Genomic DNA, 16,749 nt, shown 5'->3' with positions numbered 1-16,749 from the left:
GGCTGCTTCAGATTCTGTGTCTCCCTCTCACTCTGCTCCTCTCCTGCTTACACTCTGTCTCTCTCAATCAAAAATAAACATTAACAAAAATTTTTTTTAAGTAAATGGAAAAGAAATCAATAGTAAGGGAAAAAAATAATAAATTGCCCTAGGCCACTTATCTATTTATTTATAACTCCCAGTACCGTGCCTTTCTAAGTCTGTTGCCAAAAACCTGTTTGTAGGGTCAACATGAGCACAAGACTCCATTACTTGGGCAAGACAGGCTCATTTGAGGCAGTCTGTGTGCTACAAATGGGAGCCACCTGCCTGGCTCCATTGGAGGAGCATGTGACTCTTGATCTCAGGGTAATGAGTATGAGCCCCACGTTGGGTGTAGAGATTACTTAAATTTAAAAAAATGGGAGGCGCCTAAATGGCTCAGTCTGTTAAGCAACCAACTCTTGATTTTGGCTGAGCTTGTGATCCTGAGGTTCATAAGATCCAGTACAGAGTCAGGCTCTGCACTGACAGCATGGAGACCGCTTGGGATTCTCTCTCTCCTCTCTGTGCTCCTCCCCCTCTCAAAAATAAATATATAAACTTAAAAAATGATTATATGATCTTTGGGGTTCCCCCAGCTCCCAGATTCTACAGCTAATAAAAGAGGGAGAGGAGGGGAGCCTCCTTTGTTCTAAACTCTATACTTAGCTCTTTCTGAAGCCAGACAAACAAAGGTAGGTGGGGAAGGCTGTTCTCGCTGTCTTGGGCTTCACTGGGTGGTATCATATTGCCAAATCCACCTCAGTCCAGTGTCGTGTCCTAGGAAAAGAACTTCTGCTTTGAGGAAGGCGGCTAGATGTATAACCAAACCAAAGGGCCAATTTATGAAGCGACAGCGAACATCACAGCAAGGGCATGGAGCACTTCCACCCCCAACCCTGGACTTCCCACCCTGTGGGTACCTCCATGGAAAGCACATAGTGTTTAAAAAAGTAAAATTGGGGTGATTGAGTGGCTCAGTCGGTTAAGCATCCGACTTCAGCTCAGGTCATGATCTCCTGGTCTGTGGGTTCGAACCCCGTATCGGGCTCTGTGCTGACAGCCAACTCAGAGCCTGGAGCCTGCTTCGGATTCCGTGTCTCCCTCTCTCTCTGGCCCTCCCATGATCATGCTCTGTCTCTGTCTCTCAATGATAAATAAACGTTAAAAAAAAAAGATGTCCAGGATTGCATAATAAAATATTTGAAAAAAAAATCTTTAAAAAGTGTTTAAAAAAAAATTTTTTTTTTGGTAGAAATGCTGGGGATCGAACCGGGGCCTCAAACAGCAGAAAGCGCTTTAAGAAACATGCCAGTCGGTGTAGCATTGGGAGGAAAGGCCTGACTCCACATGACGCGGCTCAGGGAAATGCTTGATGCGGCACCTCCAGGACCGATGGGCTAGAACTGCTCTTGAACTTGGGTGGCCAGACTAGCATTATCCCCAGTTATTCCCTATTCATCCCTTTTCTGGCTGACCAGGCCCTCTTTCAGCTGGAAGATTCTTTAGATATGCTAATTCTTTCTCTGGGGACGGTCCAGTCCCTGGCGCTGAGCTCCATGTGGACTGTGGAGCTTCCTTTTCCCCCCACAGCTTGGGTAGGGGTGGAGTGGGCGATCTCACAGTTCCCACCTCTTCTTGCCCCTCCCCAGTCCTCCTGAGACCGGCTTAAGGGAGTAGAGGGCTGGAAGGGCCCTTTCCCGCCACGAGATCGCCCAGAGGGCTAGATCTTCCCGCCGGCCAGAAGGGCTGCTCCAAATCTCCCAGCTGCGCGCTCCCGGCCGCTGGGAGCCCCGCAGGGGCGTGTCCCCGCGCTCATCTGCCATTGGACAGGTGCGGCGGCTCGGCCTCGGGCAGGGCCGTACTATAAATGCGGAGCCGGCGGCTGCGGAGCCAGGCACGCTGCACGATGGTGGACAGTGTGTACCGCACCCGCTCCCTGGGGGTGGCGGCCGAAGGGCTCCCGGACCAGTACGCGGACGGAGAGGCGGCACGCGTGTGGCAGCTCTACATCGGGGACACTCGCAGCCGTACGGCCGAGTACAAGGCCTGGCTGCTCGGGCTGCTGCGCCAGCACGGCTGCCAGCGGGTGCTCGACGTGGCCTGCGGCACCGGGTGAGCCGGGGCAGGGGGCCAGGGAGCCGCTGGGTCGGCTTTGGAGGGGGTGGGTGTGGGGGACCTCGGCCTGGTTGGTCCGGCAGCCTCTACCTGCGACCCGCGGCCGGCCGGGGGGCGGGACGAAGGAGCAGAGCGGACGGGAGGAGGGGCTGAAGACACCCAGGGTGAGAGGGGGCGTGTAGGCACCGCAGGGTGGGGACGCAGGGTGGGGACGCAGGGTGGGACCTGCCGGTTGGCCGGGGAGGGCAGCGGCGAGCCAGACCGGGTCCTGGCTCGGGTCCTGGCTGCAGAATTGCTCCCGAGTGATGGCCTTGGGCAGTGTTAACAGTTAACATTTGTTCAATATTTGCCCGCGCCTCGCGCTGTGCCAGGAGCTTTTGATACATCCGTTTTTAAGATCCTCACACAACCTCATGGGGTCAGGAGTGATACCCCATTTACAGTTGTGGAAATCAGAGGAGGGAAGGCCGTCTACCTAGTGGAGAGGAGATTCAGACAAACCACCATGCTGTTCTACCTCCTCTGCACAGGTTCCTAAATTCCAGGAGCCTCTTTGCCCCATCTCTCAAGTGGGGATAACACTGTCTACCTCACGGGGTTGCCATGAGGATTCTAGCACATTTATTGAGTGCCCGGCTCTGAAGAGATGCTAGAAACCAAAACCCTGAATTTGCTACCTGGTGATAAATCGATTTGCCAGGTCATTTGAGGTCAGTGGAGAAGGCCTAAGGAGAGGAAGGAGAGCCATGGTCTCAAGAGTGGAGGAGACAGAAGTGCCCCGCACAGGGCCTCCTCGCCTTCCCGGACCCCCTGACTGCCCCTCTTGGCCTCTGGTCTCTGACTCTGCGCAGGGTGGACTCCATCATGCTGGTGGAAGAGGGCTTCACCGTGACCAGTGTGGATGCCAGTGACAAGATGCTGAAGTACGCGCTTAAAGAGCGCTGGAACCGGCGGCATGAACCGGCCTTCGACAAGTGGGGTATGCAGGCCCAGTCAGGCCCTCTCCACCCAGCCCCCAGGGACTCGGGACTCTCTGCCCTGGGCTCCTACAGCTCCTGTGCTGGGGTGCTTTGTTTTCCTTAAGGAGACACCAAAATCGCTTTCATTTCCCTGGAAAGGGAGGCTTCCGCACCAGAATGAGGTTTCTGGTCATGAGTCTTCTCCCTCCTCCCAAATAAACACCCAGAAGCACAGAGCCATTCTTCCCAACCCTGGCTTCCTCCTCCCTTTCACTCTCGCATGTCCATAGCGATCTCCTCTCTCTAACTGGATAGGGAATCCCTGTGTGTCTTGAAGGGGAAACTGAGGCAGGGTCGCACTTGGTGGAGGTGAGTGCTGCTGGGGCCATGGTGCCACCCTGATCCCTCTCCTCCTTCCTGGTCCCAGTCATTGAAGAAGCCAACTGGATGACTCTGGACAAAGATGTGCCCCAGCCACCAGGGGGCGGCTTTGATGCTGTCATCTGCCTTGGCAATAGTTTTGCCCACTTGCCAGACTGCAGAGGTGAGAGAGGGTGTGTGGCCTCGGGCATGGCTCTTGCTTTGAGCTAGGCTCCTTTCCGCAGACCCCTGGGTGCCCGCTCTCCTGACAGGGCAGACTCTGTTTTCTGCTCCTCTCTGCCTTGGCATCTGTATCCCTGGGGAGGAGAAAGATGGGAGGGAGACTGGGGCTCAGAGCCCTGGCAGATGCAGCCTCTCTGCCCCTGCCCGGAGCTCAGGAGACCAGAGTGAGCACCGACTGGCACTGAGGAACATCGCGAGCATGGTGCGGTCTGGGGGCCTGCTGGTCATCGATCATCGCAACTATGACCACATCCTCAGCACAGGCTGTGCACCCCCAGGGAAGAACATCTACTATAAGGTGGGGCCCCTGGGGGTGAGGGGCCCACAGTGGGGGGTGTGATCCTGTGGTCCGGGCCCCACAGTGGTTGCAGAGGCTAATGCAGCCTGCGTCGCCACCTACAGAGTGACCTGACCAAGGACATCACAACATCGGTGCTGACAGTGAACAACAAGGCCCACATGGTGACCCTGGACTACACGGTGCAGGTGCCGGGGGCTGGCCAGGATGGTTCTCCTGGTTTGAGGTACCCACGCGGCTTGGGCAGGGGTGAGGAGGGGTGGTGCCGAGGCCACTGGCCCTCATGATTGGTTGGCGGCTCTGTTACAGTAAGTTCCGGCTCTCCTACTACCCACACTGTTTGGCTTCCTTCACGGAGTTGCTCCGAGCAGCCTTTGGGGGCAAATGCCAGCACAGCGTCCTGGGTGACTTCAAGCCTTACAAGCCTGGCCAGGCCTACATCCCTTGCTATTTCATCCATGTGCTCAAGAGGACGGACTGAGTGCTGAGCATGGCCTCTCCTCCTACAACCGTCTGCCCAGGCACTCCCAGATCTGTCTGGGGAGGTGGAGACTGGCAGCCCCATACCAAGCTTAGCCAATCCCCCCCTCCTCCCGCCCCGGCAGACCCTCGGGGTGTGGGGAGGGGCAGACTGCTGCTGGGGCTACAGGGATTTGGGTTCAGGCAAATGGAAGTGTGAGCAATATAGTCTGTGCCTTTTTCAGTTCCTGCATGCCTGGTGTTCATATCAGAAGGATCCTGTGGCGCCCTCCTGTTCTCCCCTGGGGCCCACTCCTTCCACAGTCTTGCTCTTCCCCATGACGCCCTTTCAGACCACAACCAGCAGGGGGCAGCATGTGTTTTATTTTCAGCCAAGATTGGACTCTCTGGGTGCCCCATCCCCAGAACTCCAGGCCCAAGCCCCTTCTTCTGAGCAGAGCCTCTTTAGTCTTGGAGCTGGAGCTGGGCCTGGCAGGACGAACAGGTAGGCAGGGAATGATGCCCTTTGAGCTCTTGCGGGGCTCCTCGGCACCTAGGGTATCTCCTGGAGGTAGGCCGACTTTGGGTGCAACAGCAGCACGCTGGGAAAGAGCCCCTTGCTCTCTCAGGTCTCTGTGGGGATACCTAAGTACCTTTAGCCACTGTGAGCAGGGTCCTGGATTGCAGGAGGCTCCTAGCAGGCGGCAAACTTGCGCTGGATGCGCTTGTACCGGAGCAGCTCCTGCTCGCTGACCGAGGGCTGCAGCCGGGCAGCGGCCTGCAGCAGGTCCTCCATGGTGAGAAGCAGTGCTGAGCTTCCGGGCTCCAGCCCTGAGGTGTGACAGGGGGCAACAGAGGCCGTGGTTTATGTCTGAGGAGGGCGGAGCCCTGGGTTGGGCATCTTCTTGCCCAGAGTCCCCCAAAAGTCAACAGTCCCTCCTCTGAGATCTTAGGACAAGGTCTGGTTCCCATTTGCTCTTTGGTTGACCTCTGGGGGCTTGCAAATGGCTCACCTTCCTCCAGGTCCCGAACCCTGCGTTTGAGGGCAGCTGTCATGGCATCAGAGCAGAGGGAGTAGAGGTCTGCGCCCGTCAGCTGGGGAGGGCAGCGATCCAGCACGCTCACCAAGCTCACAGAGGGCTCTAGCTTGAATCTGTTGTGCAGATACAGGAAAGGAAAGAAACGGTTTTACCTGGCGTCAGGAGGCATCCCTGACCAGGTCATTCTGCATGTTGCATTTATCCCCTGACCGGCCCAAGGCCCAAGCCCTCTGGGAGCCTCCCCCTAACAGGCGTACTTGCGCGTGATGGCACTCAGAACACGTAGCTGGGAGGCGCGGTCCTCGCTCACCCCCACAAACACCAGCTTGTCAAATCTTTAGGGAAATAGGTGGGCATTAGGGTCAGGGAACCCAGCATGAGGGTGGAGGAGGCACAGGTGGGGGGTCAGGGGACAGGCCCCAGTGGGCCCGGTAGAGGTGAGAGGTACAAGGTGCACACCTGCCAGGCCGCAGAAGGGCAGGGTCCAGGAGGTCTGGTCTGTTGGTGGCCCCAATCACAAACACGTCTCGAGTGCTGTGAAGCCCATCCAGCTCGGCCAGGAGCTGAGACACCACCCTGCAAATGAGGACATGAAGGCAGGAGAGTCCCTGGGCCTTCCTCAGCCCCTGCCCTCCCGGTGGTGGGAGGTCTCCACAGGGCCACCTGCCCGGCTGTGCCCTGTATACCCCTCCAGGCAGGCCCCCCATTCCCCTCAACGTCCCCCACCCAGGACCTCTTTGGGTGCTGGAGACTGTTGCAACCTGCCTCCCGTCCCTCTGTCTTGGGCCCCACACCCCATCGTGGCTCAGACCCCCACCTGTCCATCACACCTCCGGAGTCTCCACTTCGCCCCCGGCTTGGAGCCAGGGAGTCTAGTTCATCAAAGAAGATAATGCATGGAGCTGCAGCCCTGGCCCTGGCGAACACTGAGGAGAGAAAGGGACACACGGGAGGGAGAGCCTCAAGTGGGGCTGAAGTCCGGAGATTGGGGAGGGAAAGCCAGGTGTGACAATTCATTACTCGGGGATTCTGGGCAGGTCCTTTGTGGAAAAGACCATGAGACTTAGGAAAGACCAAGAGCCGCCTGGGATGGTGGTGGGCAGCACAAGGGCCATCGGGGTTTGGGAAGGGCTAGAAGCTGGGCCCCTCCTCACCCACTCACCTTCCCGCACATTCTCCTCGCTTTGGCCCACATACATGTTGATCAGCTCGGGCCCCTTCACGCTGAAGGAGAGAATATCTGTCAGATGAGTAAACGCACAAATGACCTCTCAGCCAGCCCCTCCTGCCGGCCAGCCTGATGCAGCCCCCGGTTTGCCCACCATCCCTTCCACACCCCCCTCGCCACCTGAGGAACGTAAGGCTGCATTCGGTGGCTACTGCCTTGGCCAGGAGGGTCTTGCCAGTGCCAGGCGGCCCATGGAGAAGAAGGCCCGAGCGCCTCAGGCCCAGGCTCAGCAGCTCTGGGTGCTCTAGAGGGAGCTGAATGGTCTCCAGAATCTCCTTCTTCACCTCCTGCAGCCCGCCCACATCATGCCAGGACACGGAGGGGATCTAGGAGACGGAAAGGGCGTGGTTGGGGATCTGGTGGTGGAGAGGGCGGCTGTCCTACCTCCAAGGACCTGGAGGCTCTACCTTGGGGGCTCCAATGGCCTGGGAGTGAGCTGCCTGCAGCTGCTCCAGGGCCTGCCCGAAATCCTCGGCCAAGAGGGGAAAGCCAGCGGCGCACAGCTCCCCCTCATCCTCCTCACTCAAGCCGCCTGCTGAGCTGCAAAGAGAAACCCGGGAAGGCCTCTGGAGGACCTGACGTGCAGCATCCTTCCCATCGGGGTCCCGGTTCCTCTCCCCCAGCCCCCACCCACCCAGAATTCCTCTTGCCTCCTTTTCCCTCCTGTGCCCAGGTTCCTTACCCCAAGTTCTTGATGCGGGTACAGGCTGCCCGGCTGCTGTGGGTCAAAAGGGCATAGAGATCCCCTACCACAAAGCCCTAGGGAACCACAGGAAAGGACACATGAGCAGACCACGGTAGGCAGGAACCCTCAGGGGGCCAGTCCCCCGGCCCACGCAGAGGCCCACGGTTGAAGCCTCAGGGTTCTCTACCCTCACTTGCAGGGCAGCCGGACAGGACCCCCGTGGCAGAGAAGGCGGGGAGGCCCGTGGCCCGCCTCCGTACTCACCGCACACCGCCGGGCCAGCTGTGGCAGGTTCACCTCTTGGCCCAGCGGGAGGTGGGCAGTGAGGGCCCGCAGGACACTGAGCCGCTGCCCCTCTGACAGCACAGGCACCTCCAGCTCGTGAGGAAATGCCGTCTGCACGTCGGCAGGCAGGTCCTGGGCCTTGCTCGTGGTGGCCACAACCATCAGCGGCGGGCAGCTGCGGACAGAGCGGGTGCTGAGGGCGAGGATGCCTGACACTGTCCTGTAGGCTGGTGCAGTAGGGCAGGGAGGGGGGGTGGGTCCTGGGGTGGGCGAGGGAGGCGAGCGCCCCAAAGCTTCCGGGATGGGGCTCCATGGGCATGCCTTGAGAGGGGCTCCTGTGCTTCCCCCCTCACACAGGGAGCTCACTGAGGGTAGAGGCTGTGCTTTTTCTCCCACCTAGTGCTCCCCACGAAATACTAGGGACCACATCCTCCTCCCTCTGAATACCGTAAGCTCCTCAGCTCAGGGCCGGCTGGAGAACAGCCAAAGGGGCGGGATGTCTGAGAAGCAGTTGAGGAAGAGACACAAAAGGCTGAAGAGAGATGTGGGGGCTGGGCACTGCCCCTTTACAGACCCAGCTCTGTATAATACCTGGTGAGGGGGTCCTCATCGAGGAGGAGGTGACGCAGGGTGGCCACCACACGGGCGTCCTCACCTAGCCCATCACGGTCCCGACCCAGAAGGTCCACGGCTGTCAGCAACAGAACCACAGGCCGGCAGCGCCGGGCCCGGGAGAAGACGGCCTGCAATTTTGTCTCCACGGCCCCGCTACTGTCTGCACAGAGGCTGGAGCAGGGCACCTGGGGAGGAGGCCCCGGTGGTGTGTGAGCACAGGGCAGCTGTGACTGAGGCGGGAATGGCGGGGAATGGAGCCAGAAGAGGCAGGCCATCACTTTTTTGAGAGCAGGGATGAGGGAGGAGGTGACACCGGCCAAGTTCCACCTCTTCTTTACCCTAACTTCATTCCCTGGACTGTCCATCAAAATCTTCACACCCCTGTTTGAAAGTCTCTTAGTAGTTGTGAATCATGGGAATCTGCCTGACCAACTGGCCCACTGGGCTGAGGTGTGGGGGCCAGACCGTGTGGGGGGTGGGGAGGGGAGAGGGTGAATCTGGGCTGGGGAGATGTGGTTGGGGTTCTACTCTGCAGGTACCCTCACCTTCAGTAGGTGGAGGCCGAGGCGGCTGCAGGCTGCAGTGACAGCTGTGGTCTTCCCACTGCCCGGGGGACCACGGAGAAGGACACTGCTGGTTCCTGTCAACAGGGCTCCTCTGCAATCAGAGAACAGACACTGTCTACTCCATTCTGGTCAACGTGAAGAGTCCCCAGTAACACAAGGAGCCTTAGATCTAGAAAGCAGACAGGGTGTTTCTCTTGTTTTGAGGCATCCCCCCTCCTCCAGCGCTGTTTCCATATGGTGAAGCTGTCTTTCCCTTACCACCCGTGGTGCTCTGGCGGGAGCAGGGAGCACACCCACCAGGACAATTACCCTTGTCATCAGTGCCTTCAATAAAGCCTTGACTGTTACGTCTGGTCTGGAATCGCAAGGAATTAGGGAAGGGTCTGTGTCTACTCTTAGGCCAATGGTATGAGGAACTGAATCTTTGGGACCAGGGTGGTGAAGGACAGAATGGCTAGTGGGCTCCCCAAAGGGAAGGGCAGACTCAGACAGCAGTCTCAGGTAGAGTCTTCCTCCCCAGCTGACCTTGGAGGATGGGGGTTATCCCCAGAAAGGAGCCTAGGAATTTGCTTACAGAAAGGACATGGGCTAGTGGCCCGGGGAATACTGGTTTGAGGGAGGTTCACCCAATCCCACTCTGGGCAGCGCATTAGGAACTACTTGTCCAGCCCGCTGCCCATCCAGAGATGTTCTGAGCAGGCTTTCCTCACACCCTGGGGCCGCGGCCTCACTCACCCTGCCTGGAGGCGAGGCTTCAGGGCAGCACAGAGCTCGGTCACCAAGGCCTCCAGGCCTGGAGGAGATAAGCTGTTCCAGGGAGTGGATTCTCCTGAAGCGAGCCTTGGAACAGGGCTCAGGGTAGAACCCACCTGTGAAAGGTGGGAGGAAGCTTTAGTGTCCAGAAGTTGTTTCTGCTCCTTTCCCCAGGTCTACTCCGGTCCCCAGGGCCTCTCACCAAGTACAAGGAGGTATGGGCGGTATCTGCCAAGAAGGCGCTGGTCGGCCCATCCAGAGCTTCCCCAAGGGTTTTCTTCACTTTAAAAAACATTTCCCGCCACCTGAAGGAAAGAAGCCCAATGAACCCCAGACCCAGAGCCCATATACACCCCTCCCTAAGGATGAGGTGATTGTCTCAATCATAGAGGTCCCTAGCAGGGACAAATGCAAGAGCAGCATGAGTAACTGACATGCCAGGGGGTGGGGAAGGGGAGAGAAGTAGGGGTAAAAGAAAGCAAATGGGGGGCGCCTGGGTGGCTCAGTCGGTTAAGCGTTAGACTTCGGCTCGGGTCGTGATCTCACGGTTCGTGGGTTCGAGCCCCACATCGGGCTCTGTGCTGACAGCTCGGAGCCTGGGGCCTGTTTCAGATTCTGTGTCTCCTTCTCTCTCTCTCTGATCCTCCCCTGCTCATGCTTTCTCTCTCTCTCTCAAAAATAAATAAAACATTAAAAGAAAAATAGGAAGAGGAAATGTGACTTCCTTTAAAAAAAAAAAGCAAGCAAATGGTCTTTCTCATCTCTCAGGCTGGCTGATGCATTTTTGAGGGCAGGCGCTATAGCTGTCCTCCACATCCCTCATGACCACCATGAGGGGGTCCCTGGGGGTTTGATTCTCCAGGTGAATGGCCTACCCACCCACTCCAATGGGAGAAGACGCAGCCGCACTAAGCAAGGATCATCTGACCATTTTCTCTGGCTTCAGACTATGGTCTTCCCCTCAAACTCATACCTACCAAGGCCTTCCAAAACCTCAGCAGGAAGGGTCCCTTGGTTCTTATTCAATAACCCACACAACCTAATTGCAGATTCCTTACTGAAGGCATCTAATGATTAATGATTCTCTATTTTGGCTGCACATTAGAACGATCTGCGAAACTTCTGAAAAATCAGTATCTCCCACATACTGTATGATTCCACTCAACAGATTGGTAATTGCTGGGGGCTGAGGGATGGAGGGAGTACAGATGACTGCTAATGAGCAGGGGCTTGGGGGTGATGAAAGTGTTCTGGAATTAGATAGTGGTGTTGGTTGCATAACCTTGTGCATCTCCTAAAATCCACTGAATTGTGCACCTCAAACATGTGGATTTACGGCATGTGAATTGTATCTCAGTTTTTTAAAGTAACCTCTACACCTCACGTGGGGCTTGAATTCATGACCCCGAGATGAAGAATTGCATGTTCTATAGACTGAGCCAGCCCAGTGCCCCATCTCAGTTTTTTAAGTTAGCATTTTTCTCTCCTTTGGAAAAAGTAAAAGGATTTCACGGGCTCCGGCTTCATCTCCATTCTGCTCCAATAGGTCTGAGGGGTTCAGGCTTTTTCCAAAGCCCCCCCCTCCCAGCCATAACTGGGGCCATGCAAGTCACTGCTAGCATCAGAGTGAATTAGGGCTACTCAGCCTACAGAGTGCAGAGAGGGGAGAGGGTAGTAGTTAGCCCAATCTTCCAGATGAAAATGAACTACTCTCCTCTTTAATCCTCAGGTAGAAAGGCAATGACTTGGCCCAGACTTGGGCCTCTTGAAGTTCCAATCAGTGCAAATTCCTGCTCACAGTGTCTTGCAGTCATAAAGCTATTTAGTCTGGCAGCAGAGTGGATTATGTGGGAATAACTCAAGGTGGAGGGGAGAAGCATACCAGACTGGGATTATAAACTCTTGCGATTCATTAGGGTAGGCAGTTGTTGTGGTAAAAACTAGAACATAAGGAAGACTGTGTCTTACTATTGATCAGTATACATGAACAGTGGGTGGGTCTATAACCTGGAATCTCAATCCTGAGTCATAGTGTACGTGATAAGCATGGAATCCAAGGAGGAAAAGCACTGTGGAGGGCTAATTCCATTCCAGGGGTCTCAGGAGCCTCCCAGCAGGGCTTTCCTTACCAGCTCTGGGGGAGGAGGGCTAAAGCCCTCATCTCTATCTGTCCTTAGACCAACCTGCCCACCCCAACCTTGCTTTCCAGGACCTACTCAGGGGAAGAACCATGTGCTCAGCACCCAGAGGAGAGCCCGGTCGCCACAGGGCCGGAACAGCAGAGATCCAGGAACAGAACAGACTTGCTGGTCTGTCTCAGAAGTGCCCCGTGCCTGCTTTCCTTTGAAGGTACAAAGGGTGGGCATTCTGTAGGCTTCCTACAGAGAGCTAGCTCATAGATAATTTGCTATATTAAAGATGGGAGGCAGAAGTGGGGAGTGACTCATATGTGCCAGCCTGGCACTTTCAACGAGGCCCCAGTTGTAGATTTGATTTGGGAGAGCTTAAAGGGGTGCTGTGAGCATCACATGGGGTTACAAAGGGCACTACCAGGCACTTCATCTGAGTACCCCAGCCCCGAGTGAACCAAGCTCAGAACATTGACCGGGTATGAATCAGGTGCTCCAGACAAGGCATCTGCCTTGGCAGAGGACCCAAGCCGACTAGGCCAGAGACCTTGGGCATGCCAACCCTTAAACCTCAGTCCCTTCAGGCTGGTCCCATCACCTCACGGAAATCCCCTGAACACTGGCCTAGTGTGTCTATCAAGTAGTGTTCTCTTAGGACATCTGTAGAGCAAATCAGTCCTGGGGTATCAGGCTACACATGCTCCCCTTTCACATAAAGCCAAAGAAGTCTCTGAATTCTGTGCGTCACCATTTTACATGGACCCCCTGTGATCAGAGTCTACAGGGTGGCAAAAGGATGGACTCCCTGTTTTGGGTGCTTGGTTCAGGCTCATTTCATTCCTCTTTACTGAGGAAAAGGCAAAAGGGAAGGCCTCTCGATAACAGCACAATCTCTCTTTCCCCCATTTTGGGAGATAGGATTGAAAAGCAGCATGCGCACATGCCATCAGTTAAGGTAGAAAATCGTAGCTAAGGTCTCTTTACGTTGGGTGTGGCCTGAAACCTGGTCCCAAACAACACTGTGGTTGAGAATGAAAAGCAAGAAAAAAAAAAAAGAGAGAGAGAGAGAGATGAAAAGCAAGGAGTCTCATGTTGGTCTAGGTTCTTAAACTTAATGCTTTACCTATGACCACCCAACAAGTTGAGTCTAAAACACCTGCCAAAAGGCAGTAGGCAGTGGCTCTTAATCTTCTTTCAGTCCTGCACCCATTTGAGAACCTGAAGAAAGCATGTGCCTTTTCTCTGGAAAAATATACATGACAACAACAACAGAGGTTTCTTATATACAAAACTACTCCACACAACTTGCGCGGAGGGGATCGTAGGACTCTTGCACCCAGGCTAAGGCTCCCAGCTGTAGGACAGGAGGCAGCTGCGTACCTGGGCAGTTTCTCTGGGCTTCCTTCCAGGACCTCTACTTGCCCAACTGTTGGCACACACAGAACATCCCCTTCTTGGACTGCCCTGCAACACAGCAGTGGCCCCGGTCAGCTCACAGTGAAGGTCAAGAACACGGGCCTGACATATCCCCACGTGTCCACTCCTGACCTGCAGACCACAGGGAGCTACCGCCCACCCAGAGATCCCAAGCAGTTGTCCAGAGAACAAGTCTGACCTAGAATGAACTGGGGACGGGGAGGGGATGGCAGAGAGGCTAGAAAGGGGGACCAGAGAGCCGTGAGGGGGTGAAGCTGGACCCTGGCTCTTTGGGGGCCCTCTCAATTCAGAGGTTTCTCGGTTTAGAATGTCCAGATCACCTCATGGTACCAATTTCTCCTCTATGGACTGCCTGCCACACCAAGAGGCGGCTAGCAGCAACACTGCCTAAAATGTGGCTTTGTAAAGTCAAAGGCTCTATGGAACCTGAATCTAAGGCAGGGAGTAGGAGGAGAGCAACCAGGGTGCATGGCTATCTTCTTGAAAGGGGGAGACAGCTGACCTGGGTGTCTGAAAGTGCCGGTAAAGAACATGGTCGTAATTTCCATTAGTGCTGTAGTGGGGAGAGGACACAATTTCGATGTGTAACTCTTTGGCAAACAGAGGCCCAGGGAGCACTGAGCAGCTTCCTTTGTCTTCAGGCGTGCTGGAGCCTTCCAAGTACCTCTATTAGAGAAAGAACCACCACCTTATAACCTTCTGCCAAGGAGGCAGGCTCTGCCCTACCTTCACTTTAGCAGCCAATATTTCTATCTGCATCCTCTATCCACCAAGCCTGTGGGAGGGGAGACCTAAGGTAGCAGAGCTGAATACCTAGATCGCTTCCTAGAAACAGAAACCTCTCCTTCTAATGGGCACCTGGAAGAGATTTCTGTCTCTGGCTCCAAAAAGTTCCCCAGTGAAAAGAATCTTTCTGTGATACCTTGAAGTTGGCCCTGAGGCAGTGAAGTGGTAGACACTCAATTCCCACAAGCCCTTTGAGTAGCCACCAGGCAAAAACTGGGATTGATATTAACTGGACGTTAGTGGGGACACTCTGAACAGGCTGTGGGAAACAGATATGAATGATCTCAGTAAAGCTGAAAAGACTAGTTCAGCTGAATGAGCTCCAGTCTGAGGACTCCAGGGTTTTTCCTCCATTCAAAAGGAAACCCACACCAGACTCCCATTCATGCGTATCTTATATACTCCTTGACATCTTACAGCACTAATTGGCTATGCCAGCAAGATCTAACAGAACTTTCTACAGTGACGGAGATGTTATCTGCATGTGCTATTGAGCACTTGAGAGGAGACTTAAGCAACCAAAGAACTGAGTTTTTAATTTTATTTAGATTTAATTAACTGAAAAAGCCATAATGTGGCTAGTGGCTTCCATATGGGACAGTGCAGGCCTAAACCATACATCTAGGTGCCTCATTAAATATTAGACTATATTTGTCCCCCAAATACAATGATCTTCTTGAAGTAATTTGAAACAAAAACTTCTCTGGGGTATATTCAACAAAATATTAAAACCTAACACTAGGCACTCAAGATAATAAAGAGCCTCCCCTTCAAGGAATTTACAATATATGAGAATTAGAGTACATAATCATCATAGGGCAGAAAGCAAATACCCTAAGAAAGGTATAAACGCTATAGGAGGAAGTCAAGTTAAATACGTGGTAAGATTATGTAAGGCTTTGAGAAGGTGGCATCTTTAGATGGGCTTTGAAAGGAAAGAATGGTAGGATTTTAACCGATAAGGCTACAAGAACAGGAAGGAATTTGAAGTCAAGGATAAGCATGAGCAAAAGCAATATCATCCTCCATATCAGTACAATTCTGATACCCTGCAGCAATTCAACAACTGATTGAGTAGATTAATAGACTGTATATACCTGGTAATTTGACGATGCCTCTCTTCTTTCCCCTGAATAGAGAAAATCCCTTCCCATGCACCACCACACCATGGAGGGTTATATTTTGATTGCAGGAAATAGATAAAGAAGACTAAGAGGCATTAAGATCTAAGGCGTAAGGGACCTAAATTCTACAGCTCTTTTCTTTCAATTCAGTTGAGGTAAGGAAGAGGGAATAAGGAGGTGGAAGCATTCCTGACCTCAGTCCTGTATCCTACCTGAATTCTGAGCTCTCCCACTTCCAGGGGATCACAGCCGAGATTAAAAGCCAGAGTGGCAGGCACCAGGGCCATTCCGTCAGCGAGGGGCTCTCCGGGCTGCCCAGAGCCAGGTCCCAGTCTTTCAGAGAGGTCCCAGCGAGGCTCTAGGACCTGCACCCTGGCCAAGTGTGGCTGGGAAGTGCTCGACGACTCTCCGGCCCGGCTCACCCACACCCATTCGCCCTGGAAGAGGCCCAGGCTGCGCAGGCAGCTCCGGCTTACCTCCAGTGAATCCCCAGTCCCTCCCAGAACTCCCCGGACCTGCCGGACTGTGCGGTTAACCGCGAAGGAGGACACCACGGGCGGGGGTGGGGGCCGGCTGCTGTCCCCAGCCTCCGGGCCCTGTTTGGCCCGCCCACGGAGCTCAGTTACAGCTAGCCGCGTCCCCGGGCCCAGCAGCCCTTGCAACGCCGGCCGCGTCTCCAGCACCCGCGGTCCGGGCACTGGCAGGGCCTCTCCGCGTCGCACCAGCAGCGGCCCGACTCGCGGTCCGAGTCCAGGCCCCGGCGAGGTGCCAAGCAGCGCCCAGCCCAGCGCCGGAGGCCGCCGCACGGGCCGCGCCCGCACCCACGCCCCAGAGCCCAGGGCCAGCAGCCGCAGCAGCGAGCGGCTAACCAGCAGCTGCGGGGGCCCGGGACCCTGCTCTTCGGTCCCTGCGCCCGGCCCCTCCAGGGCGGCCACTAGCAGCGCCGGCCCTGCGGGGCTCTCCCCTGCAGGGCGCAGGGCCAGCACCAGCCCCAGCCCCGCCGCAGGCCACGGGCCCCCGGGGGGCAGCAGCACCGCCAACGGGGGTGCCTCGGTCGGGAAGGGCTCCAGGACCCGCAAGACGGCCAGCGCCATGGTGACAGGAGCCCAACGAGGAAACTGCGGGAGCGCGGTTCCGGGCCAGATCGCCGCACGCCGTTTCCGCTTCCGTCCCGGGAGGCGCGAGAGGAGTAGGAGGGGCGGCGCGTTCCTGGAGCGTGCTCCCGGAGGGTGGGTAGGATTGACGGGTTGGTGCCTCGGTGGCAGTAACACATTCACTGCCGTTGCGTAGTCCTTTGAGACTGTGTTTGCAGGGATCCGCCGTCCTCGCCTGCTAGGGGATTAACGTCCCCTCAGCTCTTCTGCGACGCTCTCAGCAGTTAACTGAAAGATCAGCGGACCTCCTGCGTGCCCAGGACCAGTGCTAGGAGCTATGGGTGGAGTGTTGAGGCAGGATTCCACTACTCTATGGAACTCCCACAGTTTCCACTGCGGAACTGTAGGCACCGGGGTTTGGGGGTTGTGGGGAAGGTTACAGGAGCGAGTGGCCGGACAAAACTCTCAGACGCGCTGACGGGTAGGTAGCGGCTGCCGGCTGGATTACTTCGTGTGATTCGCGTAGCCCTGGAGTACTTGGTGCTGCCA

The 16,749-nt window shown here is 55.7% G+C and overlaps 2 protein-coding genes across 6 annotated transcripts; one reads left to right on the top strand and one right to left on the bottom strand.

The window, feature by feature from the left end:
* Positions 1-1,897: 1,897 nt before the first annotated feature.
* Positions 1,898-4,711, top strand: GNMT (glycine N-methyltransferase). The gene is made up of 6 exons (XM_039231208.1): positions 1,898-2,136; positions 2,991-3,118; positions 3,526-3,642; positions 3,857-3,999; positions 4,104-4,225; positions 4,309-4,711. The coding sequence occupies exons 1-6, from the start codon at positions 1,931-1,933 to the stop codon at positions 4,478-4,480; spliced, it is 888 nt and encodes a 295-aa protein (XP_039087139.1). The 5' UTR covers positions 1,898-1,930; the 3' UTR covers positions 4,481-4,711.
* Positions 4,712-4,821: 110 nt separating this feature from the next.
* Positions 4,822-16,282, bottom strand: PEX6 (peroxisomal biogenesis factor 6). 5 transcript variants are annotated; one of them, XM_039231237.1, is made up of 18 exons: positions 15,319-16,280; positions 13,699-13,862; positions 13,140-13,223; positions 9,833-9,935; positions 9,613-9,746; positions 8,857-8,968; positions 8,288-8,496; positions 7,676-7,871; positions 7,409-7,485; positions 7,134-7,266; positions 6,847-7,052; positions 6,661-6,722; positions 6,316-6,424; positions 5,958-6,074; positions 5,756-5,833; positions 5,472-5,611; positions 5,112-5,289; positions 4,822-5,023 (listed from the first exon to the last, which is right to left on the bottom strand). In XM_039231237.1, exons 1-17 carry the CDS (start codon positions 16,198-16,200, stop codon positions 5,153-5,155), a joined length of 2,943 nt encoding a protein of 980 aa, XP_039087168.1. In that variant the 5' UTR covers positions 16,201-16,280; the 3' UTR covers positions 4,822-5,023; positions 5,112-5,152. The 5 variants fall into 5 exon arrangements, with proteins under 5 accessions (XP_039087168.1, XP_039087169.1, XP_039087167.1 ...); XM_039231238.1 differs by having other exon boundaries at positions 4,822-5,011; XM_039231236.1 differs by having other exon boundaries at positions 4,822-5,289.
* Positions 16,283-16,749: the final 467 nt, after the last annotated feature.

Source organism: Hyaena hyaena, unplaced genomic scaffold (assembly GCF_003009895.1).
Source record: "Hyaena hyaena isolate Hyena2069 unplaced genomic scaffold, ASM300989v1 scaffold_55, whole genome shotgun sequence".
Classification (NCBI taxonomy): Eukaryota; Metazoa; Chordata; class Mammalia; order Carnivora; family Hyaenidae; genus Hyaena; species Hyaena hyaena.
This window is presented reverse-complemented; position numbering and strand designations above follow the sequence as displayed.

Excerpts from the sequence above, each read along its gene's own strand:
- PEX6 (XM_039231236.1), bottom strand. The coding sequence starts at position 16,200 with ATGGCGCTGGCCGTCTTGCGGGTCCTGGAGCCCTTCCCGACCGAGGCA. Across the intron at positions 7,486-7,675 it reads AGCTGGCCCGGCGGTGTGCG|GGCTTTGTGGTAGGGGATCT; the intron begins GTGAGTACGGAG and ends GTGGTTCCCTAG. Across the intron at positions 7,053-7,133 it reads AGGCCATTGGAGCCCCCAAG|ATCCCCTCCGTGTCCTGGCA; the intron begins GTAGAGCCTCCA and ends TCCGTCTCCTAG.
- GNMT (XM_039231208.1), top strand. The coding sequence starts at position 1,931 with ATGGTGGACAGTGTGTACCGCACCCGCTCCCTGGGGGTGGCGGCCGAA. Across the intron at positions 2,137-2,990 it reads GACGTGGCCTGCGGCACCGG|GGTGGACTCCATCATGCTGG; the intron begins GTGAGCCGGGGC and ends GACTCTGCGCAG. Across the intron at positions 3,119-3,525 it reads ACCGGCCTTCGACAAGTGGG|TCATTGAAGAAGCCAACTGG; the intron begins GTATGCAGGCCC and ends TCCTGGTCCCAG.